Source organism: Mugil cephalus, chromosome 3, assembly GCF_022458985.1.
Source record: "Mugil cephalus isolate CIBA_MC_2020 chromosome 3, CIBA_Mcephalus_1.1, whole genome shotgun sequence".
Lineage (NCBI taxonomy): Eukaryota > Metazoa > Chordata > Actinopteri > Mugiliformes > Mugilidae > Mugil > Mugil cephalus.
The window spans coordinates 6,388,225-6,416,021 of NC_061772.1; the positions used below are offsets into that span (position 1 = coordinate 6,388,225).

Sequence of the window (27,797 nt, forward strand, 5' to 3'; positions counted from 1 at the left end):
GCAGATTTTACTACTACAACATCTAAATTAGGTTCATACATGTCAGCGTATCATAAGAAAGGTGAACATATTGATACACAAGATGGTTTGTTCTATGGCATTCAGTCTATGTCACATTCTGTAGCCCCCCCCCCCCCCCCCCCCCCCCCCCCGCAGAATTAATTTGTCACCTTTTTTTTGGTTATAAAAATAAAAAAGAAGGCTTTTACTATGCAACAAAGGATGATAGCCAGAACTGATGTTTCATGTATGATTTGGATGAATGCAGATCGGGACCAAACAACAGCTTTGTAAGATGGTCCCAAAACTGGATCAGGTCTAACACATTCTTCTGATTATTGCCTTTTGATCGCTCGTTTGTTCTTTGAGAATATGACTGATTCACATTGGCTATAAGGTGCCAGTTGGAGACCTGAATCCTGTCACAAACTGAGTAAAAGGAAGATTCTCTACCCCATCTCGCTAAATGACAGATTTTATTTTAGCACCAAAAGCTAGACACAGGGCAAAAGACACTGACGTGGAAGAAAAAAATAATCATATGATTTGAGTGCACACTAGGATTTGCAGTAAGATGGGAAGTGGGTATTTCAAATCTCAGTGATTAAAATTCATTTGTGATTTAAAGCTCCTCTGCAAAGACCCTCTCCTACTTGATCAGGCATTTCACACTCCAAGCTGGTGGCGAATGCCTCAAGATAAATATATTCTCCATTACTTAAGCCACAATAGGAATAAACACATTCTTGGTCACACCTGGAGGAGGAATCCAATTTTGCAAATTTGGGCCAACAGTCATCTTCAGTTTAAAATAATCAAGAGAATTAAATACTCTTCTTTACATATATACACAGCCTCGCTGTGAACATGTATTCACTTATAAACATATAAAAATACTTGTCAACTAGTTTGATAAGAAAATAATGTATAAAAGTAGAGTAGAAACAAGTCCATCACTCCCATCATCTGATTTTTCTTGTTTATATCACAAGATGATGGTATGAAAAACAAACTTCAGTACTTCATTTGAAAGCCTGAACAGAAGTACAGAAGTGGGAAGAGGAAGGCAGAACATTATTTTGTGTCTGTGGTGATGATTGATCCACAGGTGGCAGGTCCGGTGAGTTTTGTGTCCCGTTGGAAACGGGGCGTCTTATGATGTGCGTCTCCATGCGTCCATCTGTCGTGGTTTTCCGAATGGCAGACGATTGTGGGGGAAAAATACGGAATCATTCAAGGACACAAAACAAATACATTGCCACTGTGTTACTGGAATTGCGCCAACAGTTATCTATATCACAGGCTAGATGTTTGACAGAAATGATGCATTACACAGGAATGATCTGAATTGAATTCTGAAAGTGTCTTGATTTGCAATGATATCATTGTTGTTGTTTTTTTAAGTTGAGTACAGAGCATACAGTTTTCAGTGTTTCAATCAGAAATCATGTTAGTTTTCAAAGCTATACAATAATCTACCAATAACGTTACCTCTACTGCTTTTTAGCAACTCTGAAGAAAAAAAAAAAAAAAAAAAAAAAAGTCCATTGCTGACTGAACCGCCACCTTAGACTAAAGAATTCGGGCAAATTTGCTACTTTGGGTACTTTAAAAGATGGTATAAGAGAAGAATCAGTGAATCTATAAGACTTTGCCAAATGAAATACAGCAGATGCTCCATATTTGGAAAATTAAATGAAAAGCAGGACCCACAAAAAAAAAAGGGGGGGGGGAATATCCACTGCAGAATGCCAGAAACTTCTATCATAATAGCTTTAAGGTCTGTCTAGGCATATTTATATACATACTTATAGAATCACTTTCATATATGTAAAACCAAACTCAACCTCACACACCGTACTGTGGTGATTTAATAGGTCATTAGAAATACACTTTGAAAATCACAACAAATGTCACATATGTACAGTAGCAGATTAGCACATGGGCGTAACGGTGGATATGGCACAACATACACAAAGCTTCATAAGGTAATCTCTCTGCTCTGGTCAGACCACTAACGAAAGTCATTAACATTCTGGATATATAGTTTTCATTCAATCTCGGTAGCAAGTACAAACGTCACTACAAGGCAAGAGAAGTCCTTCAGAGTACAAAACATTAATTTGTCAGGCTGATTTAGAAGGCAATGTTTAGTGTTGGGACTCTCTCGTGTGAATTAGATAACAGCTGAAGGTAGAGTGGTGTTAAAATTTGGCATTGTCAGTTGTCCATAGCGATGTCCTGGGGACAGCAGTTCCTGGTCAGAGTATCTCAGAAAAGGCTGTCTGAAGTCATGCACGTGGAGAAGGCAGCGGTCAGTCATCCCGTAAGGATGTGATGTCAGGCAGAGTGGGTGGGGTGGTCGAGTAGCTGCATGAGTTACAGTGATAAGGCCGACTCAGACGATCACACAATGGCAGCCGCTCTTGTCTTTCTCTTTTCTCGTAGGCTCTGGCGACGGTGGACATTCCTGTTCCTGGAATTTCCTGGGAGTCGGAAAAGAGCACAGCTATCAGGACTCAGTGTGCTTTTGTTGTTTCTTTTGGTTTGTAGGTCTGCCGTCATGGCCCTTTGTGACTCTACTCGGTTACTTTAGACACATGTTACATTTCTTTCACCTAATGCAGTCGAGATCTCTTGAAAGCCCTTTTTTTTGTCTTTTTCTTTCCCTTTCCTCTGTGCACCAGCATGCTGTTCTTACATTCAGATGAATAAGAATGGCACCTGATGAATAATGCAAATATCCTACACCTAAAGGGACAGCAACTGGAGACAAGCACAGAGCAGTCAATAACTGGATTCTGACCTTGAATAAAGGGGGGAGGACCTACTGTTGCAAGGTGATGAGATAGAGTACAGGCTTATCAACATATGGAGGTAAGACGTCTCAGCTTCTAAGTCAAATTAAATTGTCAAAGAAAGCTGTAGTTCTTACAGAAAAGGTAAAAATCTCAAATGTTATTTTTCCTCTCATACTGTATGTAAAGTTTGAAGTGATTATAAAAAGATATTTTCATCATTATTATTATTAGTAAAAGGAATAAACCACACTACTTTTCAGTCACATTTTGTAAAAGGCGTCTGACCGAATTTAGAAATATTTGGATTATGACGTGTGAGTTTTTATCCAAACGTTCCTTGTTGCGTATTCAGTCATGATAACAAACAATATTACTATTATTTTACAGTGTTTTCTTGCTTCTGTTGTCTAACTGACAGCCAAAGATAAGAGGAAGTGATGGTGGCGTGCAGCCAAGGTCCATGGAGGACGCGTAGGAGTAAGGAGCACTGTGACCATGGGTGGCAACTTTCACCCAAACTCGTGCACATTTATCGTTACAGCAACAAGTGTAACATGTAGTAAACCGCAGCTGTACGCCACATTGTTAACACTTATCATAGAAAATGAGGAAGTTATCTGAGCAGCCGCAGCTGTACGAGAAACTCCCACATGAGGACCTTACGTAAAAGATGGCTTCATAAATCACTTACCTGATTACTCTAACCAGCTCGTGGAAAGCCTGATCTACGTTCATTCGGATTTTGGCAGATGCCTCCATATATGTTACCTTTAACTGTCTGGCCAGCTGCTGGCCTTCCTCCTGGGTTACCTGAAAAAAGGGGGAAAAGAGAGTAGCGATAAGCTGAACCTTAAATGTAAACCGAGGTCTAGCATTTTCCACACAAAAGCTTATATTTATGAAACCCCAAGATCATTTTCCAAGATTTAGCTCCTTTGCACAGCCAGCACACGTACTTGCAGAGTTTTATACCCTCACATTTACAGCAACAAAAAAAACAAAACAGACGCAGTTTCATTTCATTTAATTATTTTCTAATGAAATGAAAATGCGCCTAAAATGTCCTCTCCATTTTTCAACTCTATGCAGTTCCATAGTTCTTCCTTTTTTAGATCACTGTGAAAGAATATTGTCCATCCACACGAGAACTGAAGCAATTTAATTAGCTCAGTATGTAAAGTAGAATGCATTTGGGACACTGCTGAAATTTGCCTTCGTCCTCTTTGTGACTAAACTGTGCATGTAATCTAGGACAAAACAATGCAGTGTGTTAGGTCCATAGCAACACTATGTTTATGTATGTGTATATATATATATATACACATACACGAAGGGCGTAACATGTTGATCAACTCTTTAATGCAGTGGTTTAGTGATGCTGCATAAGGATTGTTTGATCTTGTTCTCTTTGCTCCCATTACTGAGCCGCCATCTAGGCATTTATGTCATATGCAGCAAATTATCCTCACGATATGTAATGTAATGTGTCCAGGGTCTGAAGATTCATGGATAAAATGGAGAATATTGGGCAAAAAACAACAACATTTGTGTCACTAAGAACTGATCTCAGGACAGAACCCACTGACAGCAATCAGCCATACACACCTGCAAGATTCTTGCTCACCATTAGGGGGTGATGTGGGTTCACTGGAGGAAGTGATGACTGCATACCAACAGGCAGAAAATTCATCATTTCATCACACTCTCTATTCAATCCATCCTCCCCTCCCGGCACCACAGTTCCTACAGCCTCTCTTTTATTCTTTCACTCTCATCCTGTTGTATCTTAGCAGCTAGCTGCAGCTGCAACGCTTCCACGTTCAAGTATGCAAATGTGAATCCTCCAAACTGCTTGATATTATCTCTTTAGATGAGCAAAGCAAAGCGCGTTTGTCAGACAGCGAGGCTCCGATTGCTGCAGTCTGTCGGACTTACTTGTCTCTGTAGTTCCAGGTCTGCTTTGTTTCCTACAAGGATCATCGGAAATTCATCTCTGTCTTTGACTCGGAGAATTTGTCTTTGGAATTTGTAGATTTCTTCAAAGCTGTAGGGCACAACGCACGTTTTCTTAGCGAACACAGTTCCTTCATTGAGAGCCTTTGTTGTCATTATGAGAACATAATGAAATTTTGACTCCCGGCTTAAAAGGCACACATAAATTACACAGACATTGAAATAAAACGCTTATGAAAAAATATGAACACCTTCATAAAAAAAAGAAAATGTAAATAATGTAATCATGTACATAAAGAGCAGCTTAGTGCACTTAATGCTTTTCTAATGTGTAAGTGCACACGTCCATCTAAAAATGTGCACGCATCAGACCGCAACAGCGATGGAACTAATGACCTCCCAGCCACAGTTCAACACCCACACGCGCAGAATAACCACCCGGACGACGGGACTTCGTGCATCAGACTGAAAGGTTGAACGTGTCAGAGAAGGAAAAAGCCAGCCGCACTGTTACAGAAACATGAAACGTGTTTTTATCTGAGACTCTGGGCAGTGCACGGAAGCCGCCCGCCGTCCCACTACAATGGGCATGTGATGCACGCACATTTTGGAGAAGAGGGAGTATGCCGCCACAAACCCATGACGGCATTCCAGCCTCGGGCCCACAGACAGCTCGGTGAGCACATAGTAAATCTGGAAAGACTTGACTAATATAAATGGAGGAAGGAAAGACTGTTTACAACATAAACACTGGGAGGGGGTTGTGGGTGGGGGCAAGGGAAAGCGGCTCTGCTGGGCAGGGACACGGCAACAGGGGGGCTGGGTAGTGACCGACTACAGGGGGAAAAGATTAAAAGGCGACTTAAGCGGCAACACACTACAAATCAAAGCACGCGTCCCTTTATTTTTGGCGTTTTGACTTTATTTCATAGAATCAGTGGAGCTAGACATAACCGCAGAGATTTAAGTCATGCGGCAAACGCCTTCACTATTATCTGCTGCTACTGACCCCATTTCGGTGATCAAGATAACCTAAATAAGCACGAAGTTTGCACGGGGAAACAACATGTTTTATCTACTGGTGATAACCTCACCACTGATCGTTCACTTCACCTGACTGAAGCTAGCTGCATTCGACAGCGGCGCAAACACTCCAACATCCGTCACGTTTGTGACAAAACTGGCAGGTGGAATAAGGCATGTTGCAGAATTGAACCGGGCGTACTGTTACCATGGCTACCACAGGTGTCAATAAGCTGAGCTGGGATGAAAATGAGCTCGGTTCTAGCTCTGAATTATACCCATTGAATGAGGCATTTAAATTAAACGGAAACATCCTCAATATCTAGTATTTCATGTTTAAATACACACACGCGACTCACGAGAGAGTCGGCGGGATTTGAGAGGCCACAGGACTGTTTGTTCCTGATAGTGTTGTTAGTGCATACATACATACATGTTGTTAGTACATACATGCTGAAATGGAAAAAAAAAAGAGAAGGTTGCGCAGGGTTTAAAAGCTGTAAATTGTTGCTCCAGAGTGTTTCCTTCGTCTTAAGATTTATCTCTGCTAGCCCACAATGTTTTTAAAATAGCACGCGGGCTTTAATTAGAAAGCTAAGGTACATGAATAGGTGAATTTAAGTGAACAGGATGAGGGAGGAAGTGTTGAGAACAAAAGAAAAATGACAACAAGAACCAAAGCAAAGTCCGGAAGTATAGCAGCAGCAAGTGAGAGTATGAGCGTAAACTTTCTGGTTTTAGTAGTCAGAGGAGAGAACAGTAAACACGGACCCGCAAACACGAGCGAGGCGGAGAAGAAGAAGGGAGTGTGCGGCTGTATGTGTGTGCGTTTTTTTTTTTTTTTCACATGATGAAAACTGTCACTTGCCTCCCTCTGTCAGTGACTGAGAAGACGAGCAGGAAGCCCTCCCCTGTCCTCATGTATTGTTCTCTCATGGCTCCAAACTCTTCCTGTCCAGCCGTGTCGAGGACTAGATGGCAAGAACACGTGCGTTGAGGCAAACACACAAACACGCACAAAGTAACTTGCAGTAAAGTCAGCTCCCCAAGTGCAATGTAACACAATAAAAATTTAAAAAAAAACAACAGACAAATGACCCATGTGTGTGGGTTTATGTGTGCGTGTGTTTACTCTGGTTGTGTTTGTTCAGCAAAGTGCACTTACTGTCAAGCCTGGCCGCCCTCTCATCAATGACACACTGCTTGGTATAGGAGTCTTCAATAGTGGGGTCATAGTCAGTGACAAAGTAGGACTGCAAGAGAGAAAGAAAGGAGCCTGTAAATACTTTCTGTCAACTTGGTCAATGTACATAAATGAAACGCAGAAAGTGGGAATTCCTGGGTTGTGCAGCTGTGGCCTCCATTACAGAGCCGCGGCATTGTTACAAACAACACGCTAAGATTATTCTGTCGAACCAGTTCACAAGAAACCAGCCTACTCCGCTTTGCTATTCTAACAGGAAATGAAGCAACGCTGGCAGTTGGACAACAAAATGTGTTTTTTTTGTTGTTGTTGTTCTGAGGTGTTCGCCACAATCCACCATTTATTTCTTCTAAGCCGAGAGAACATCTTCCATTTCCTTGAAGTGCGCTCGCCAGCAGAGGTTTTAACCCCCCCTCCCTTTGCGTTGAGTATATTTAGTTATTTTCTAAACAGAAAGACTGATCAGGACGGGACGACAAACAGCCACTCTGTACTCGTGTTTTAGGTGACAACAGCACAGACAGCCTCACTGACCTCTACCTTTACTACCACACTGCAGACGGCAGGTAAACACGCCGCCTGCAGATACCAGCGCAAAACACGTGAAGTAAATATTACCTCACACAACGGCTTTTATGCTAGCAGCACATTTTACAAGACGTTTCCTCAGTTGCAACCGCCACTCAGTCCTGAAGGCTCTGAGTCTTTCATTCTCGGGCCAGCGCGTGGTCTCTTAGTAACCTAAACTGGAAGGGTGGGGCCGGGGGAACACGGGAAGAGGAGGAGGAGGAGGAGGAGTCGTGCATTTTTTACATTTTTCCCATGTTTTGTAGTTCTCGCCCTCCTCTGGGACTAGTTAAGTGGTGACAGCCGAGGGGAGTGCTCCAGGAATGTCAAACCAACACCCTAAGACACGAGCGATCACAAGAACCCGAGATCCAGACAAATTTCCCTGTCATCCATCCATGACAGCGAGCCACCGTTAAACCTCCACGCTTGCCGCCGTGCAGTGAGCGCGATGCAGGCTGCCGTGCTGCTTTGTCGCCGTTGTGGGGAGAAAAGAGGCGCTTGCACTCCCTGTACTGAAAATCACGTCTCTGAGTAAAGCGCTGGCAGCTGATGCAGACCAAGTGAAGAGGCAACTGAATCACTTCCTTAACTGTGACTGACACATATCCATGACGCGAGTTATCGACCAGTCAGCTGACACAGCATATCCACACTGGGTTATAAGTTACAGTTTAGATGCTGTTGGCTAGTTTTATTTGACAGAAAGTCCAAAATCTAAAGGTCTCATATAATCTCAAAAAAAAAAATAAAAGCATACCGTACTTGTGTGTCAAAGAAACGAACCAGAAAATGTTTGGTAATAATAACTGATCAATTAAACACTATCATAATGAATCAACGCACCTCTGCTTCACAATACCTTAGTGCATACAAACCTATTCATAGAATCAGAACTGAAAAAGGGATTCACTAAAATGAAGTCTTTACAGTATGGTAATGCATGTCTCTTAAACTGCACATTCTTCCCACCTGCAGCTTTCTGCCGTAGCACGAGATACAGGTACTCTCATCCCTCACACTCCACTGTCGCTCTGCTGCATGCAAGTCTGCTGGCCTGTGTCACATCCAGCCATCACTGTTCAATAATTCATCAGTATTACTGTGCATCCCCAGAACGTGCTCGACTGCGCCGCCAGTGTGCCTTCAGACGACAACGACGCGACAGACGCACACACACTCACACACACACACACAGAGAAAGCTGTGTTTCCGTCCCGCCCATACTCACTACCACTCTCCCAGCTGTAGCTTCAGCACATGACCTCGGCCCATAGTCAAACTCTTATTCCCATTCTGTCAAGCTTCGGGCGGACGCACACAGCACCACACTCCTCCGGCTATTCCTCCCCACATGCACCGGCGGTGTAGCTGCTGATTGTCTCATAGTCGTTTCCCGTGATAGATGAGGCTGTTTTGCAGTGCCAGCAGCACCAGAGCCAGCACGAACAGGGCCGTAGCCCTGCTAGGCAGCAGCACAGTGATGTGCAGGGTGAGGGAGTGCAACATGACTCAGGAGGGCTACCAATAACTGTGTGACATAAGCCAGTCTGAGTCATATCCAGTAATATGACCTATAAATCCTTACACCAGGGCCCATGACTTCATCAGATGTAACAGACACCTGAAACACAACAAATCTGCTCAAGAGTCAAGGGAAGCTGCTCCAGGGTTTGGGAGAACAGTAGCACCCACAAGCTGGGACTGCACGATTCAAGATTCAAGATTCAAGATGTTAATTTCCCTGTATGTTCACAACATAGACACATAGACACAAAAATAGAGAAAAACAGCTTGAGTTTTACAATAAGGCGCAGTAAGGTGCAGATCTTTATTGTGCAAAGAAGGCAGGTGACAGTTCATTAGGTACACCAATGAAATGCATTCTCATATAAGAGTCCTGCTTCATGAATGTTATGGTACGCAGCACCAGTTTAAAGAAACTGAGAGAGCTGTTGATTCAGCAGAGTTTTCATTTAGGAGGCTGTGGTCTGTAGTACCATTAAACTGTATGACACATGTTCCTATTATTTTGACAAACCCATTTTAGTCATTGGGCTAGGCTAAATGACAGAAACACTACATCCTCCAAAATGACCACACAGTTGAATTATCACCTTTCTGATGCTGCTTCAACCCAAACATGTATTCTAACAATCATGAAGGCGGATTTAGTGCAGGACATTAGAATCTATTCATTTTCCCCAACGTAACCAATGTTTGTAAGTGTTCACCACCCTTTTTGCCACTTTATAAAACATCAGTCAAGTATTAAAAACAAACCACGGTTTGACTATGGAATGCTTTGTCACATACTGTTTGATCAGATACATTTAGTTTTATTGGGGTTATGTTCTTATATGGTGGTTTTTGTTAAAACAGAATTAATCACATTAAAAAAAAAGGTGTTTAAAGAAAAGATATTATTTTGAGCTGGAACTGCTGATTACGTTCACTAACAATTTGTCTGACTTTTAGTTGTACGTGAAAAAATTCACACCTTCTGAGATTTCAAGGTCTTCTGTAAAGATAAATAAAAACAGTATAAAAACTGAAACATTCACATCAGAAGCTGTTTAAAATAACTGATCGTAAAAACTCCTTTTTGATATCAGATATCTAGTTATTGAATTTAATGTTTTGATACCAAAAATGGACGTAACTATTAAAAACATCAGCACGCATCCAACATTCGTCTAAAACATAAGCGTACGTCGGTGTGTTACCAGTAACACTAAATCACAGCTCCATATCAAGGGTGCGGATTATGAGACACGTGTCTGTGAAAGCACCGGACTGCTGACTTGAAGGGAGGGCTAACACTCTGGTGAGATCAAATACTCGATTCTTAACTAAACGTCCTCGCAGAAAAAGCGCCGAACTGCAGCGCAAGCAACTGAGACATTTACACCAGAAATGTAAATTGCTATTTAAACAGAGCCAACTTGAGCAACTTATATAACTACTTTGCACGGGCCTAGGAATGATGCTTCAAAAAACAAACTCCATCCCGCCACTAAGGCAATCATTAGGCCAGTGCTGACACGACCACCATGTGGCTGTGCGAATTAAAGAGCTGTAAAACTGCGATTATCAACATCTTCGGATTGTTGCCTACACACAGCTGCAGTCAAAGTCAGATTGAAGCGAATTTAACGACGTAGAAGGGGCTCAGAAGGTATATAAACACTGCATAAAGCACAATTGTTAGATTGTTAAAAGAACAAAGGGGCAAAATTAAACAATGAGGAGAACAACCCGAAAGGCGGCAAAACCGAGCCACAGCACAGCACAATTTGGATGTTGATGGCAAGGTGGGTCAGGCCACACTCATTCCCAGTCAGCTCTCCAGGAAGGAAACTCCACCTCTGCAGCAGGCAGCCGGCCTGGCCGAGCCTTCGGGTGGTGGTGATGTCACAGATGACATGTTCGGCCTACCAAAGTGCAGACCTGTCACTCAGTTCCCCGCTCCAGGATCCCAGCTATACATCCCCCTGCCTTATATATAAACACAGACTTAGCACTTAGCTTAGACCAGGGAAACACTAAAGGCCCGACCCAGATATACATGCCTGGCTTTTAATGCTTCCCCGGATGAGTCTCAGCTGCAGTGCAGCTTTTCACGCTGACCAGTTCTACATCCAAGACGCTTGTGAGAGAAAGTCAGACTCTTCTCAGCTACACAAAGAAGAAAACTAGACTAATTATGATTTCTAGATTTTAAATTCTGCCTTTAAACCGCCTGCTTGGTTTAGTACATTCGCTTAGTTTATTATCCAAAGAAAGGAACACAAAACGTAAACCTGAAAACCAACAAGAGGCTGCAAGCTATTTTGTTATATATAACGATTTTCTTTGCATTGTTACAGAAACTTCTGTGGCTTAACAAATCCATTCAGAGTGATAAATAAAACGCCCCCGGAAAGACGTGCTGCAGAACACCTGAATGAGAAGACGTCGGTTGTGGATTTAAAGATGAAAAAGGTTCAGCGTGATAAAAAAGTAGTGTCAAATTGGTGAGTAGGTGTATTTGTCTGTATGAAACCGTCTCATGTTCAGGTTTCCGCTACATAACAAGTCAAGACACTAAGCAGTGGATGCTCGTCGTTACAACTGCTTGTTGCCGGCCTCAAGGAAGGCAAGAATGGGTGATATGTGTAGGTGTGGAATCAACATCACGCTTGCACTATGCACCCACTTCCTCTCGACAGCTTTACAAACCCTAAATTTAGATCCTTTTCCATCTCTGACAGTTATCCTGCTTGTATGGTTAGCGCCGCCTCTTTGACTGTTCACCAGCATACCGTTGTTATCGACACAAAAGTCAAAACCAGTGATTAACCATCAACAACAATCTGAGATTTCCACGACAAGAACAAACAGCCTCTCATTGCTCCACAATGTAGTGACACAGACATGGGTAAATGGTGTGCCTGCCTACTAGACTGTCATAATAAGAGGACATGCTGAGCTAAAACAAATAGTCCTCAGCACAGTTGGGAGTTAATTACCTTCTGCATATAGCCCGACGCTCAGTGATAATTCACAGACCTCGACTTAAAAATCATCAGCCGTGGTCGTTCCTTAATTAAAGAAAAATGTCGGCTGAATACCATTAAGCTGTGTTGTTCTAGGAAAAATTCTGTCAGCGTCGGCATATTTATATATTCCCCTACCTCCTCGCTTCTCGCACCAGCACCTCGGAGCCTACCGCAACAATTTCCACCGCTCAAACTGATACATGCTGTACGTTTGGAGTATGGAAGACCTCACACGTAACAAGCATTTCAGCTATTTTGTGCCTCTAAGTACACATTTCAGCAACAGCATCTTCAGCTCCAAGGCAAGTTGGCTTCTCAACAACCCCTGAAGTGTCACTCAAACTCACTTTTTTTTTTTGCACAGAAATTAGGGGGAGAAAAAAAAAAGATGCGAAAGCGGCTCTGGATGGAGAACCTTGTGTAAAAAAAAATGAGCCGAGCGCAATTTCATGCATTTGCCGAAATGAGCTGAAGGTGAGCGACAGCGGTGCGCGCACGTTCTCAGGGCCGATGCCGCCGTGTACTTTTTCGTATTGCAGGACACGTGGGAAGTATATTGAAGACGGCTGGCCCAGAAACAGCAGCGATAAGGTCAAGAGCAGCTATTATTCTCTCATGCTGAGTGGCCAGCTTACTTCACCACACTGGAACACTTAGTTCTGCTGACAGAGCAAATACAAAGTCCTATGTAGACTGAGACATCAGCACCAAGTCACAGGACATATGTCATCTCAGCCTAAACCTAAACCTGCTGTAATCTGTGTCTATCTTATCTTGATTTCCTACGCACTATATATCAAAACAGCGGACCACGTGGCAGTGATCTAAGAAAAGAGAAATCTGGCCTGTGCAACATTTCCTGTTCCTAAACCCACACCACTTTAACCTTTGTTGGACCTTCGGGGCTGGACTATGAGCAGCTGTCTGCAATCAAATAGACACCATCAGGGTTTAATGTCAAACACATGGAAGTGAAGGCTGATTCCTTTGCATCTTTACGCTGCCTGTCCAGCATTATCGCCTTTCTGCTCATGCTCCACGAAGTTCCACACACTGAGTGGGTCAGTGTGTTATCTGTGATGCAGATGCAGTGTTTTGTACCTGAGAGTACTTAAAGTGAAAAACAGGAGACATAATAAGACAGATTTAAGGGTTCGAGGGTGAGGGAGACCGTAGGCTGCATGGAGAGGGAGAGCAAAAGTAAAAGAGGGGGAGGGAAAGGCCTTAACTTCCTGTGGAAACACCCACTTTTCCCATGAGCTCATGCTAACCAAAAAGGTCACTTATTCAATACCTAATACGCATGGAGAGAAAGAAAGCACACAATGCATTCACTGCCTTGAAGGGCCACTGGGGAGCATTCTGCCGGAGCTGGGAAAGCTTCGAGACAGTACACACTGCTGCGTGGAGTAGCCTAAGAATACAAAGTTTTTATTTTATTTCTATATCACCACCGTAAAGCCGAACATTTACAGTCAAAAATGCTGTCTGTGTACAGCACCGGACTTTGGCTTCATGCCGAATTAAATGAAGCCATGCACATCACTCCTGCAAGTGCTCTTCCTCCTAATGAGCAACAGATCAATAGCCTTTTTCTTTAATCATTGGCTTGTCCTTAAATGCCAGTGAGGAGCAGTGAGACTCTGCCCAACCAGGCGAACCCCTGGCTCATGTCCACTCACTACGACCTTACTGTAAATCCAGATCCTGCCGCTCTCAAGTCAACGGATAGTTCTGTTTTTAATAAGCAGCATAAATTATGGCCGAGGCTGTGACAATATGTGGTTAAAGTTGTTGTCATCTAATGTGGTTACATGCATTCTGTTACCTTGGAAACCAATGACCTTATTCGGGGCTCTGGTTGTCAGGAGCCATGTCACCGTGTTGTACAGTGTACAGCATATCCCAACCACGCAAGCATATGGCAAGGATAAAACATAGCTTTTGTATGAACAGAGCTAGCCTGCGCTTCAACAGTGGCACCTGCTTTTATTACAGGCCACAAGCAGGTCTACTTGCTGTTAACATCTGGGAAACTCTGTGTTTGCATTTTATGTCAATGAACTGCACCAGCTGCTCCCACTGGTCGCCACGCCAACGCATTGCCTCAAAGTTGAGAATAGTTCAGTAGGTACCTGCCCACTTTGTGTCACCAAAGGTTGTTGTTTATCTTTCATCCCAACGACTCGGGAATTTTATTAAAATTCCCTGGTCTCATGTCTCCACATCTCATCTCTTTATGGTCAATATTTACAATACTGGCTCTTCATTGCTGAGATCATACAAGCAATGAATACAACAGGACTGAAATGGTCAGGTAATCAAACAGGTTGAGAGCAAATGACAAATTCAGAAAGCTGTTTGAAAGCAACAGCAACAACTCATTTCTCCAATATGCGTTAAACTGCAACTAACATACCAGTATATGCAGCCAGAAGCCACAATAGTGGCCATATCATGGACAGAGATAACCAGCCAGTCCTCATTTTTAGGAAGCTAAAATAAGACAGCCTTGACATTTTTGCTTGAAAAATGAGTCAGATGATTATTAAATGTCAACAATCTACTTGACTGACTAATCGTTTCAGCTCTTTAATGCCACTGTAAATTAAGTTTCCGCATTAAGTTTTGGCCTCCTGGGTTTGACCTACTACACTTCCAACAGCTTTACATGCATGCAGTTTCCGGTGTGTTCCCCATTTATTTTCACCTCCCATGTTCATTGCTTGGGCTGCTTGCCCAACTAGATATCTACCTTCAGACAAATAGCCACTTTACCTGATGCTTGTGGTTAAGCTGAAGAGTAGAATGACATTTTAGAAAAATCTTTCGTGGGCATTTTCCCTTGCCATTAATCATCTCGACTGGGTATCTGGCTTTGTTTCAACTACACTGGTGTATTATGATAAAAACAAGGACAGTATGCTGACGGATGGCCCAGCTAGTGCTCAAGGCTGTAGAGTTGGGGATGGCATTCACGCAGAGAATAAAGCACAGGATAAATGTCCCACCAAGTAGGCCAGCTCCTGCTCCAGTCGACCCCCTGCTCTCCTCTAACCTCTCTGGCATTAAGACTTCAATCACCCTCCTAAATATCAATGTGAGCTGGACTCTGAACACTTTTGAACCCGCTCAAAGGCACAGAATCAAAGAAGTGCCATTTAAAGGCCTTTTTCCACCAGATCACTGGGCTCAAAGCTGCCTATTTGCTTTATAGTGGTCACACTACAAACTGAAACCTACTTCACACGTACATTTTGTTGAATCATAACCGAAGAAATGCGTAAATACTTTAGAATCTGACAAACTGATTAATTAATTAGAACAAAACGGAGATGTTCCAACTGATCATGTGGCATCACTAATGATCCTGTTCCCTGTATCAACGCCGCCTGGAGTGCAGACATTGATGAGTTATTGATGGAGTTTCCTCTGCGTCCCTTTGTTGTTTTGCCTGAAGGAGCGGAAAATAAAGGCTTATACGGAAAAGAGTCACTCTCTTAAAAAGATGTGGTGAGTCCCCCTGACTCGCTTTGGCTGTGGTGAATCTTCATCAATGCCTTCTTTTGTGGAGGTGGGTAAACCTAGGACCATGTGATGCTGTTACAAAATCCACAAAACCGGCTGGAATATATGTAGTTATATGAAGGTAGGAGGAAGACCAGTGCTGACAGAACTGGGAGTAGTGCAGATGTGGACTTCATATAGTCAGAGAGTGAGGATAATAATATATACCAGATACAGTACTGTACAACGAGCTGACCCAGAAAGCACACCGATATGCTAATATATAACACGTACCTTATGTGTTATGGTGAGATATACTGAGATTCCGAAGTCTTTCCATAGCCTATCGTGTCCCACATATGCATATGTTTTCGGTTCACACTGGGCTTCCTTCAATCCTTCAGTTGTCTTTGTGTAGAAGTAGCGCTGCACACACTCTCATCAACAAAGCTGTACTGTGACGACTCAGGACACCAGCACTGCAGTAGGATAAAGAAACTACTGTGTGTCTTTCAAAAACCCAAACAAAGTCATTCAACAGAGTGTGGCGCACGGTCTATGGTTTTCAAGGAAACCATATGACTGATCGGAGCTGAAAATAAAGAGCAGCCAGTGAATCCAAAGAGTGTGAAGACTGATTAAGAGCTCAATCGTTTCTTACTAAACACAATGGCCCATAACTGACGTGTGGCAGCACGAGGAACGTTTCCAACTACGACCTGCTTTAAAGTGATCATTTCTCTTCCAGAAACCGTGCGCAGAAATGCTGTTCGGCTTGTGCACGGATGAATTCATCTTCTCCCTTTCTCTCCTCCGGTACCAGTGCTGAGTGTGTGTTTCTGCACCAGCGTACTCTGCTGCAGACTATAATTCTTCTTAGCATGGGGTGATATGTCAAAGGAAATGGGGCCACTCACTGGCATCATGTCAGACACAGCAGTATTACTGTTGTGTGCTTTTAAGCCGGCAGTCCTGGAACACAGGCAGCAGAAATGTTATTACTTTAGCAGGCAGCTCCTCATAAATAAGTCCTAATGGACACCATCTTCTCCCCCTGATGGCTCCTCCTTGCCTATCTTGTCACCATCACCACCAGGTCATAATCAATTATCATATATGTCATGATAAGAATTTTATTAGTAAGAAGGCCTCTATCCGGACAACAAAATGCCAGGTGGTGTAAACAACAAATAATACAGAAGAAGTTGCTGGCACATTTGACACCAATGGTTGCAGATATTAGTGCCAAGCATTTTGCAAAGCATGAGGGTGAATTGTGCCGGGCCGTTTTGTAGTGGTACATGAAAAACACAAACAAAAAAAACCTTTAAGGGAAGGATGTTGGTAACTAATCGGAGACAGCGGAGAACCATCTGTGCCAAGGTGCAGTGACGCTACTCCGGAGGCTTGTTGGAGGCCTCCAGAGCAACTTCAAATTCAGCAACTCTTACTGCTATCATTTTGTTTACGAGGGAAATATCTTTTGTGCGTCCAGGGGCCTGGTCTCCACGTGCACTGATGAACATCTACAGGGGCCCGGCTGTGAATGTTTTGGTTAGGCATACCGAACAGTTTTTAGGCAGCTGTTGACGTGGTGAGCACTGGCGTGTGCCAATTTGAAATTCTACGTCGGGTTAGGTGACACCAACTGGAGCTGTGGACAGAGTCTCATACAGTTGCTCTGTGCGTTAGATCTGTGTCACGCAACAGCTGCGCCCCTGACTCAACCATACCCTGTAGTGTACGTACACATACACCTGACAGACCTCTCTTCCTGGTTGTGACCTGGTATTCTATCAATGGGAGAGACACTCAGAGGCTCATTTGTTGGGGACATAAGCCAAACTTGGCCATTGTCCTCAGCACATTTGGACAGTGAGTAGTGCTATACTGTCACCTGTTGAGGGGCTGTCTCATTCCATGCCTCACCTCCCCCTGATGGACAGCAGGTGTCCCACAGGCTTCTGGACACTGTCTGCATGAGACGTGCCAAATGTCCACCAGCTGCCTGGCAGGCAACACAGGGCCCGGCATCAGCAACAAACACAGACGTATAAAAAGACCATTCATAGTACTCTATCAGGAAAGATGCATGAAAAATAGCTGCTTGTCAGACCGCAATTCTGCTTCAAAGGTCTCGATTTATTTTATATATAACCCCCAAATCTTGCCAGTATGCTTAGTGGTAAATATAAATATAAATAGACATATTACAGAAAGGTGCACATACATTTGGAATGCTAGATGCTGGAAGACGGTGGGAGCGGGCTGCTAAAATAAGCAGCCGGCATGTCAGATTCCCATAGAAAGAGTTGTTGTTATACGACTCTGAGATGCGAGACCCGATACTGTGACCAGTTATTCTGAAACAGACAGATGTGTGAACACGAAACAATAGCCAAAAACAACATGGTGGAACCCGCTGCCCTCGCCGTCTGTCTGACTATGTGAGCGGCAGCGACTGGAAAACAGGGAGGGTATATTGCAGGTGAATAATAGTTTTTATGGATAATTCTGTTTGCGCCAGTCACACGAAGATGCAACATGTTGAAAATGTACATAATCATTTGTTAGTGTCTCAGTGCAAAATTGTGTTGTTTAGAACAGTTGTTGACCTTTTGATAGGTCTGCTGACCACCAACCAACACCAACCCCTTTGTCAAGTGACAACTTCCCATCTTACTGTTACCGCAGGTTGGATAAAAAAACAGCTACGATCATAGAGACAATACTGAAAAGGTGAAATAATAGAATCTAGAGGTAACGTGGAGGCAATGTACAAGCCAAGGCAGAGGCAAAGATGGCGGACACTGTAAAACCAATCTTTTAAGCAGCTTTCAGTTTTTACATTTGGTTATTTCCTCCTACCTTCCAACTGTTTCTATGCTAGCAACGCCTGCAGGTTTTCAATGTTTTTCTACAGGAATGGACCCTGCATTGCCACTATTTGTCTTACCTAGCAATAGTAACATAGGGCGCCAGGACTTGACAAAGTATAGGAGCCCTCTGGTTAGTGGTCAACAGACCGATCAGGAAGTCAACAGACGACCTCAAAAGACATGAAACATTTAAACACATGTGTAAATGCATTCACATGTAGCTAAGCCAGAAGGAAAATACTTTCATTTTCTTCTATTAACACAAAAAACAATGATGGGCACAGTGATAACTGTTCATTTTTGTAGACTGAGTATCAATATTCAATGTCTTTATTCGCTGACAGAGAAAACAAACTACAACATATAGACTACACAAAAGTGTGCATCCTGTGAAATAAATATTTAAAATAATATATTATAAAAATAAATAATGAATAAATAAAACTCACCAGAAGCTGTATAAAAACTCTATTAACCTATGTCAGTTAACCTTTTCAGTCAAATCCACCAGTGTTTTCTATGCAAACAACATAAATGTACATAAAGGAAATGCGGCTTAAGGTGAAATCTGAGACAGCACCAGAAAGCGCCTCCTATCACACTCTGCTTTGTGGCAAAGATCACTTAAAAACAAGCCCACAAGTGCCAACATTGACTGGTTTCAAAATCAAATCAGTCAGGCACATTTCTGTTCGTACATGTTTCCATCCTTCTAAAGCACAGTTATCATCAACACCTTAAAAAGAAACTCTTGCAGCACAGGTTGCAGTACGGCCTATAGATCCTGACAACGCAGTGACTATTTACATGCACTAGTTTTTGGTCACTGAAAAAAATATGTAATGTAATATAATAAATATGACTAGACATTCAAGGCCAGCTTTCAGAACTTTCCGCATTGTACTTATGTACAGTTCCATATTAGACATACAAATATACACACTGTTAATCTCTGTTCATTTCTTTTCTTTAAGCTCGACTTAAGCATCTGTTTATGCCATGTGTCATTCTACATGACTGCCACCCATTCGATTGAGCTATCGCCAGCTTCCTGTTGTTGGTTCAAGAACTGATCAGTGCAGCTGAGTTCTGCCTTGGTGGGTATTTACAAACACAACCACATTTACTGGGTATTACTCACTGTTACCACCCACTCACCACAGCATTTCTTTTCTCATAGAAGAAATTCTGATTGGAAAAGCACCTTTTCTTTTCATTGCTCGTTCGTTAGTTTCTTCTTGTCTTGAGAGACAGACAGACAAAAATGACTGTAAGTGTGCTAGGAAACATTCTGGATCACACATTTGCCTCTAGCTAACGTCACAGAAGAAGATGTGAATAAATAAATAAATAGGAACTGGCTCATAGAGCATCTGATCACGGACACCAAAGAAGCTCATAGTTTTTTTTCTGTCTCATGGCACTAAGATTACATATCCATTTGAGACACACCTTACAGCGCACAATAGTTTACTTGAGTGCTACAGTAACGGTTTTCGCACCAATTCATTTCATTACTGTTCCATTCAAGGCCACAAATGAGTCAGGCTGTGACTGGATGAATACTGGCTATTACTTGCATTTCTCTTGAATTAGCGAGGGCATCATATGTTCAACCCCCGAGATAAAGTTCTTCTTTCACCGAACAAGGAAATGACTGTGTAAACAGTGATTTGACGTAGAACTCATTTCTAACAAATGCACATGATAGCCAATATACAGAAGAAGCATGCAGAATGAGGAAGCTCGCCGACAGAGGAAGGTGAGCGACGCTGTCCATTGTTCAGGTGTTGGAACAAAGGACAGCGCTCGCCGTAAAGTATACGTGTGCGTAACTGTGTGTGTGGACAAACATGTCCACATGGACCCAAGCCAGCTTGTATAAACAAGCAAAGGCCACTGAAAGTCACACAGGGACCAGACGTACCAAAGAGTGTAACAGTAGTGAACTATGGGATTTGTGTGCGACTGCGCTAATTAACAGTGGATCTTCGGTTCTATTCTATCATAATGACTATAAAACATTGGTTGAAAGTATGTTTTAAATACAAATGTGTGGAATATTCCAGTGGTAATAATACTGATTTGCTGCTGATGATTAAGAGTGAGCTTCCTCCCTGGATAGTCATTAGAGTCTTATTAGCTCGGAGCGAAGGGAGCGACCTGCTCGTCTCTTGAGAGTTCCCACATGGGTGGGAGTGTGTTTGCGGATCCTAAACTCCCTTTTGCATGAACATTCCAGCGGTGTGTTTCAACGCATTCCGCCAGACTTAAGTAAATTACCTCAGCAACAGGATTCCGTTGCAATATTTATCACAGCCGACGCGGCCACTGCTTCACGCCCTGCCACCGTCGATAAACTCTGCAGGTACTCCTCACATCCAGCAGCCAACGGCACATAACCCGTAACATGCTGCGGCGCATTAACCACTCATCAACCACACTGATACCACTTTCTTGTCGAACTTCTCGCAGTCTTTAATTAGCACAAATGAATAAACAAAATATGAGTCGCTATAAATTACCGACACACACACACTCGAGAGCTCACCACTACACAGCTGAATAACAAGATAAATGAACACACGTACAGTTATGTATGCTCACCACAAGGCCAGCTGACTGCTTCACACCTGACCGGTCACACTAAACTGTTTTTAGAAACACACGTATGACAGGTTATATCTGGTTAGAGTTTGACCGAGGTCAGACACGCGAAGAAGACATTCCTTGTATATTTACATAGCGACAAAGAGCAAAATGTACATACAAAATGTTAAGGTCAGCTGTCGATTTAATTTCTAAAGAAAGGGCTGTTGCATTTGTTTTCGGCGTAAAAGCAGGGTTGCATAGGGAAATAGGATAAAGCTGCATTTGCGGTCAATACTGATGGGTCAATGCAGGTTACCCGAGCCTTCTCATTGCGTATGAGAGACAAACGATTCTATATATATAGCAACGGGGTACTGTAATTAGACTCAAGATCTATTAAAGTGTTTTACAACCTTAAAGTCTGAACCACGCAAACCTAAAAACAAATCCTATAGCATTACAGGCCATAGGTGGCACTTGGATCAAATATCTCACAAAGGATTTGTGGACTGTAACCGCTATAGACTTAGACAGACTTAAATGATCCACGAGGGAAATTACTTGGTCACAGTAGCTTAGTTGCTCATAAAAAAGACACTCAGATCGACCGAAGTGCTGCCCATTTTTCTGGGCCGATATCTGGAGCCGATACTGCCTTTTCTTTTTACCATTTACATCATAAAAATGACACGTTGAAAGCAGATGTTACAAGTCTTAATTCGACTAAAAACATAAACATTTATTGAACTCAAAGAATATTCAACACTCTTCTGCATACAAAATAAACAGGTAAAAAGAAGTAGAGCACAAGCATTCTCCAGCTTGTGCTGGGAACATGCGAGTTAAATATCTGCCGGAGAACACCAAGTTGAAACAGGTACAGATGTGAGATCAGAACCGCACTCAAGAGTGACGACTGTCCAGCGCTGAAGGAGAATTTTGCATTGCAGGATGAGTGATTCACAAGAAAATACATAGTGGCACCATTCACAAATCAGCAGCTCAATGCGTATTGGGTCCTGGAGGAGTTTCACCGGAATATTTGAACAGGGAAATCAACAGGTGACATTTCTGTAGAGCTAAACAAACAGTGTACTCTCATCACCTACACCCATGGGTACACACGCAGTGTCACACCCTGCACTGAGAAGAAGTTTACTTTCATGTGGTTCAGTCTCACTTTACCGATAAAAGACATTAACTTCTTTAAAAGAGATGGCAAAACATCCGTGAGAATGGAAATGTATTTATTTGCACTCAGCAGTAAGGCTTGTGAATATATCACTGAGCCGCAGAGAAAGGAATGGCCCGAACCCTAAACATTCGCGGAGGCATGGTGGCAAACACAGCGCATGACTACCTGTGGCTGTTTCTGACAAATGCACGTGAAACATCCACCCCTACATTTTACTCAAACACTACCAGCGCCAAGCCCTGCCTCCGCACGGCCAAGGAGGGCTGCCCTCCTAGTCAGCGCTTATTCTTCTAACCTGCTACTTTTGGCAGCATCCCTCCTGAATGACCTCATACCTTAAGCAGTCAAAGCCACGCTAGAAAATATGTGAGATATGTGTAAAAGTGGGCGTACATGAGAGAATCAGAGAGAGAGATATATAGAGAGGGAGGGAGGGAGATCACTGGTGTGCTCCAGTTGTAAATCTAACTGAGGTCTTAGAAGATCCTCAACTAATCTGTCTGGACTTGATCAGTCAGGGTGGTTCGCTCGCGTGCATGAATCAGTGCTGCCGAGGGCCGAGGGCAAGCATGCTTTCCAGCACCCCCCAACATCTCATTTCACAGCACACCAGCAGCTCCTTTGGTTACACTGAGAAAATTAATCTTTGTTGTTTTTTTTTTTAGATGTGATTATCATTACTATTATTATTATGATTATTTCTTGGATAAAACACAAACTTACAGGCACATGGCTCACACACACCGCCCGGCACGCAGGCTTCATATGGCCAAAGTGAGTCATGTTTTCCCCTACTTGGGATGCTTCCTCCCTCACAGACGTCACATTAAACAACACACTGTGTCCTACAACATTTGTCAGATGACTCAATGTTATGTCATCCCAGTGCTATTTCAACTTGAGTCAACCGCTTGGCACCGGCGTGGACAGCAGCTTCAGCGACCTGCCGCTCCGGTATTGCTGACAACATGAATCTTTTGTCTTGTGACACCTCAAAAACGTCTGCTTTTGTGACTCTGCTCGGACAATGTGCCTGCGGAATCAAGGACCGGCACACAACAGTTCTCAGTCACGTTTGTGTATTTGGTCACATATTTCCTTATCCAAGTCATGGCTTTGTTTCAGCTTCAACACCAAAACTCAAGCACAATATCGGCTTCAGTAACATGGAAATGGTCCTCAGTTAATCTGGCTGATTCTTTGTTGATCCAAACAATCAATTACAAAATTGGAGAAGCAGCCGGAAATAATAAAGTAGACCGATCACAACCTAGACCAAGCACAGCTCTGCGTCGCCGCAGACACTTGTTACATTTCTGGGGAGGTGCGCGTCACCTTTGCACCGTAGGTGTCTGCGTTAACGTGGCAGCCTCTGTAGCTGACCTGGGTGCAATGTGAAAGGGTTGGCCCGGCAATCGCGCAATATTTTATCGTCTCGGTTCGGCTCAGCTCGGCTTCAATGTGAACAGAAATGCAACCCGCTAATTAACACGATGATGTTGATGTACAAACTGCGTCACTGTAGAAGCTCCAGGGCTGCGAGCAGCTCGAAAACAGATTTTTGTCCATTTTTTCAATCAAACAAATCAAATGTGTTGTTTCACGATCGTTAATGGAAGCACACAGGTGAGACATTGTGAAGCGAAGGCAACAGAGAATTCATCTTCTCCGCTAACTCAATTCTTTCCTGCTATCCTCTGTCATTTTTATCAGTTTTTTCAAAAGTCTCCTGTGATTCTCTCTCATCTGCTGGTTTCCCAGACAAAAAGAAGCTTGTACAACATTATAAAAACATGTTCCAGTATCACAGGATTGACATTTCAGGCCTAGACCATCTTTTGTGACCAACAAACTCTTAAGACAAGGCAACCAACATTTTGTCTTCTCCTGGTCATGTGCCCTCTAGTCGTCGGTATGCTCCACCCGTCTATAAGACAAACGGTCTTTTAAACTATTTTATTCACTCTGCTATTCATCTCTTAAATTCTATATATTATCTTTATCTTTATATACATTATATATGTTTTTTTTAAGTCCAGGCACTCTTTTTATATATGTTACTGGTGAAATGGGTAACCTCCATTATTTTCTATTTATTCTATTTATTGACCATTGATTCCACTGTGTGTTTCTTGTCATTTTACTTGCTCTGTTGCTTTTTTTAAAATTATATTTGTATGTGTTGTTATTGTATGTATTTGTGTATAATAGTACGCAAGCTGTCCAAACTTGTTGCATCTGGAGGGATTAGTAAAGTTGTCTGAATCTGAAACTGATGGGTCGCAGTACACAAACACATGTCACATGTTCAATAGTAGTAGGAGTAACACTACCTCAAATTACTTATTTTTCATTGGTCTATTTACTACTCACCCACATAATGGCAAGATATTAATATGAATTAATCATATTTCTTGGTAAACTATTTATGGAAACAGAATAAAGAGAACTAAACAGAATTTGAAAAAAAGTGTTTGTAAGTGTGTGTAAGAGAGTTTCCTGGTTAGCAATGGCCAATAATCAAGAAACTTTCTTGCAGCACTTTTTATTTTAAGAGAGAGAAAGGTGTTTCAGCTGTGGAGACACACTTGCTAAATGTGTTGCATCTAATGGCGTATGTTATAACAGCAATATTTCATACTTGGATGAAGATCATTATATTTTTAGCTAAACACAATCTAACACTGTGTCAAGATTATCACTAGCACACACACATCGTTCCAGTGATTCAGGAAGCAGGTCATGTTTTTCCATGCAAAACTAGGAGGTCCTAAGAGCAGCAGTAGAGGGACTTCCTTTGCCATAGGGCCAAATTCCACATGGTCCATGACCATTAACCCACCCAGGCTGACTCAGACCCCCCACACCCCCAACCTCACAATCTCCAAACACTCAGAATACTTTTGGGGAAAGCTTCCACCTCACAACCAGCTGTTAGGTCTTTTCCCCCTTGGCAGGAGACTTCTAGAGATTTCTGAAGCCGGCTCTCCTCCTCCTCCCGCTAACAGCATCTGAACCTTTCTCACTTTCATGGCACCAGATATGCTAGGCGGCAGCGAGAAAACAACACGAGAGGAAATTAACTGCGGGCGTTGCTCAATACAAAATGCACACAGCAAGATCTCAGCGCTGAAAGCAGTAACGGTATACACTGATACTGTCCAAACTAAATCTATGGCGTGAGAGAACAATGTTTGATGAAGCAGTCTGATAGCGCTGAACTCACTCCTCACCCAGATGAAATAATATGCTTTAGGTAATTCAAGAATGAGCTATTGAATGAGCTGATCACTGCTATGGTTGTCAATTATCCCGGCAGGGGACTTCTACAAACGACTCAGTGGAAGCTTTATGGCTCAATCTCTGTTAGCATGTAAAGACATCTCAGTGCATTGATAAAACAATCTCCGCTAACCGGTCTGTTGAGCTACATTCTGATCAGACCTTTTATATAATGTGAGCAACTGTGTGTACTGATTTAACATTTTGTGTGTTTCGTATTCACGTTTAATTGCGGCCTCACTTCAGGTCACTTGCCAAAAAAAAAAGAAAGAAAGAAAGAAGAAGAAATCTGTGCCACAGCTATCTGATCCCCTTTTCCTTGGTATGCAGTTAATGAGCTTTTTGAACCCTCATTAGACACAACTCTCCCCCGACTCAACACACTCGCAGGCCTCTCACCCCCACTTTCCAAAGCGTGTGTCAGCCCCACTATTGTCTGACAGTGTGGAGACATGCAGCTGCCTGCAGTCTGGTCTCCTGGACAGCCAGCATCGCTGACACTCGGACAGGAGACGTGGGGAGGGGGACACGCAAGGCAAAGGGCACAGTTTGTCATCTCTTTCATATGGTCTGTGTGCGTGTGTGGGTGTGCGTGTGTGTGGGCTTTTACGGAAAGGAGTCCTAAACGATGAAAGCCTGGAAGGTCAGAGGGAGGCAGGCTGTGTCTGTAGCGTGCTGGAATGCAACCAGGCATGGAGGGAGGGAAACTCTTCACCTTTTTTTTTTTTTCTACGTGACACTCGATTTGTTTTCCTGCATGGGCTGCAACAAAACTGATGCGAGTTATATTGTTTGCCAGCGGTTGCTGGGAGTTCTTGGAATGGGGTTAAAAAGCAGCTTGTCTTGGGGAAATCTGAACACAAAAGTTAATCATCTTTCAATGGACATTTTGTGCTGCTGCTGCTGCTGCTGCTTATTCAGCCCTAACGGATTTTCTCTGGTCGGTTCACATATTTCCATAGGGTCTGATGCCACTCGGATTCAAAAGTATGCTTCCTGTGAGGTGGTTTTAATGTCATTCTAACAGAGCAATGTGATGCAGCTTTACTCCCCTTCTTCTGGAGCTTTCACACTGTCTCGCTTGTGTTGGCTGGCTCGGTAGGCCACAGCAGAGTTGTAACGACTTAGCGTGAACTCTAAATCCGCTACTTTACTTTGCAGACTTCATAAAATAGGACAACTCGAGAGCTCCGCAGACCCACTTTCCTTTCTCTTCTGACTAGCGGCTATGAACTGCAAAGTGGAAGTGGTCCTCTCGGAAATCGTCGCGTTAAAGTGACAGCAGTCTTCCTTCGTTTAATTCTCCCCCACCTCGTCCCTAAAAAGCTCCCTCTGAGGACAGTTGCAGGCCTCCGCAAAGTAGTGAAGAAATCAGACCCCGGTATATTTACGGGGTTCCCGTGTCTGGCCTCCCCCGTCTCTCTCTCTCTCTCTTTTTTTTTTTTTTTCTTTGGCCGTGCTTACAGATAAGCAAATCAAAGCAAGGCTAAATTCAAGAGAAGCTTTCTACCGCTACTGACCTGAATAAACTGGATGGTCAGGGCTGATTTCCCGACACCGCCGCCTCCGACCACGACCAGCCGATACTTCTCCTGCACCGAGCCGTCCTTCCAGCCAGCCATCGAGGACACGCCGCTGCCGAAACACCAGTGAGAGCAGCAAACACCCACTTTTCCTCTGTAAACTGAAGAAGAGGCCCTGCAGCGGAGGCACCGGAACGCAGAGAGAAGGGGGGGGGCTCAGATGTGTGCCGAAATGACTCCGATGCGTAGTCCGTTTTGCGCACGGGTGGAGATAGCGGAGGACCCCGGAGCTACGGCCGCCTGTCCATATACGCCTGACCGTGTTTGAGGCTCGACAACACTGCGCTGGTCGAGATGTGGATCCGATAGTAGGAGTGATCAGCCAGGCCAGTACTAATGTCTGGCGCTAGGGGCCCTTCTACAGGCGGTTTGTGACTGCCTCAACACACACACACACGCACACACACTCCCCGCGCACACACAACCCTACCTCCAACCTACTCTCCAGCCCCGTCCTGAGACTAATGTCATGCACCCCTGCAGTCGCATTCCTGTCCTCAGACTCAGTCTGTAATCTCCGCACACTGTAATTACAGCCAGTCATGTAGTGATAATAAACGTGTCCTGCAGTCTTCATCACAAATGCAGAGGTCCTCCTCTTGAAGTTGGTCTGTCTTTCCCTCTCTCTGTCTACAAAACATTCACGTCTGTAGCTCAATGGGTAAGAACT

At 43.3% G+C, this 27,797-nt stretch overlaps 1 protein-coding gene across 1 annotated transcript; it reads right to left on the reverse strand.

Moving 5' to 3' along the window:
- Nucleotides 1-459: 459 nt before the first annotated feature.
- rras2 (RAS related 2) lies at nucleotides 460-27,637 on the reverse strand. Its single transcript, XM_047580679.1, has 6 exons — nucleotides 27,065-27,637; nucleotides 6,943-7,030; nucleotides 6,646-6,748; nucleotides 4,737-4,845; nucleotides 3,493-3,611; nucleotides 460-2,486 (listed from the first exon to the last, which is right to left on the reverse strand). The coding sequence occupies exons 1-6, from the start codon at nucleotides 27,164-27,166 to the stop codon at nucleotides 2,399-2,401; spliced, it is 609 nt and encodes a 202-aa protein (XP_047436635.1). The 5' UTR covers nucleotides 27,167-27,637; the 3' UTR covers nucleotides 460-2,398.
- Between the last annotated feature and the right edge of the window lie 160 nt (nucleotides 27,638-27,797).

Excerpts from the sequence above, each read along its gene's own strand:
- rras2 (XM_047580679.1), bottom strand. The coding sequence starts at position 27,166 with ATGGCTGGCTGGAAGGACGGCTCGGTGCAGGAGAAGTATCGGCTGGTC. Across the intron at positions 4,846-6,645 it reads TCAGTCACTGACAGAGGGAG|CTTTGAAGAAATCTACAAAT; the intron begins GCAAGTGACAGT and ends TGTGCCCTACAG. Across the intron at positions 3,612-4,736 it reads ACCTGGAACTACAGAGACAA|GTAACCCAGGAGGAAGGCCA; the intron begins GTAAGTCCGACA and ends CCCTTTTTTCAG.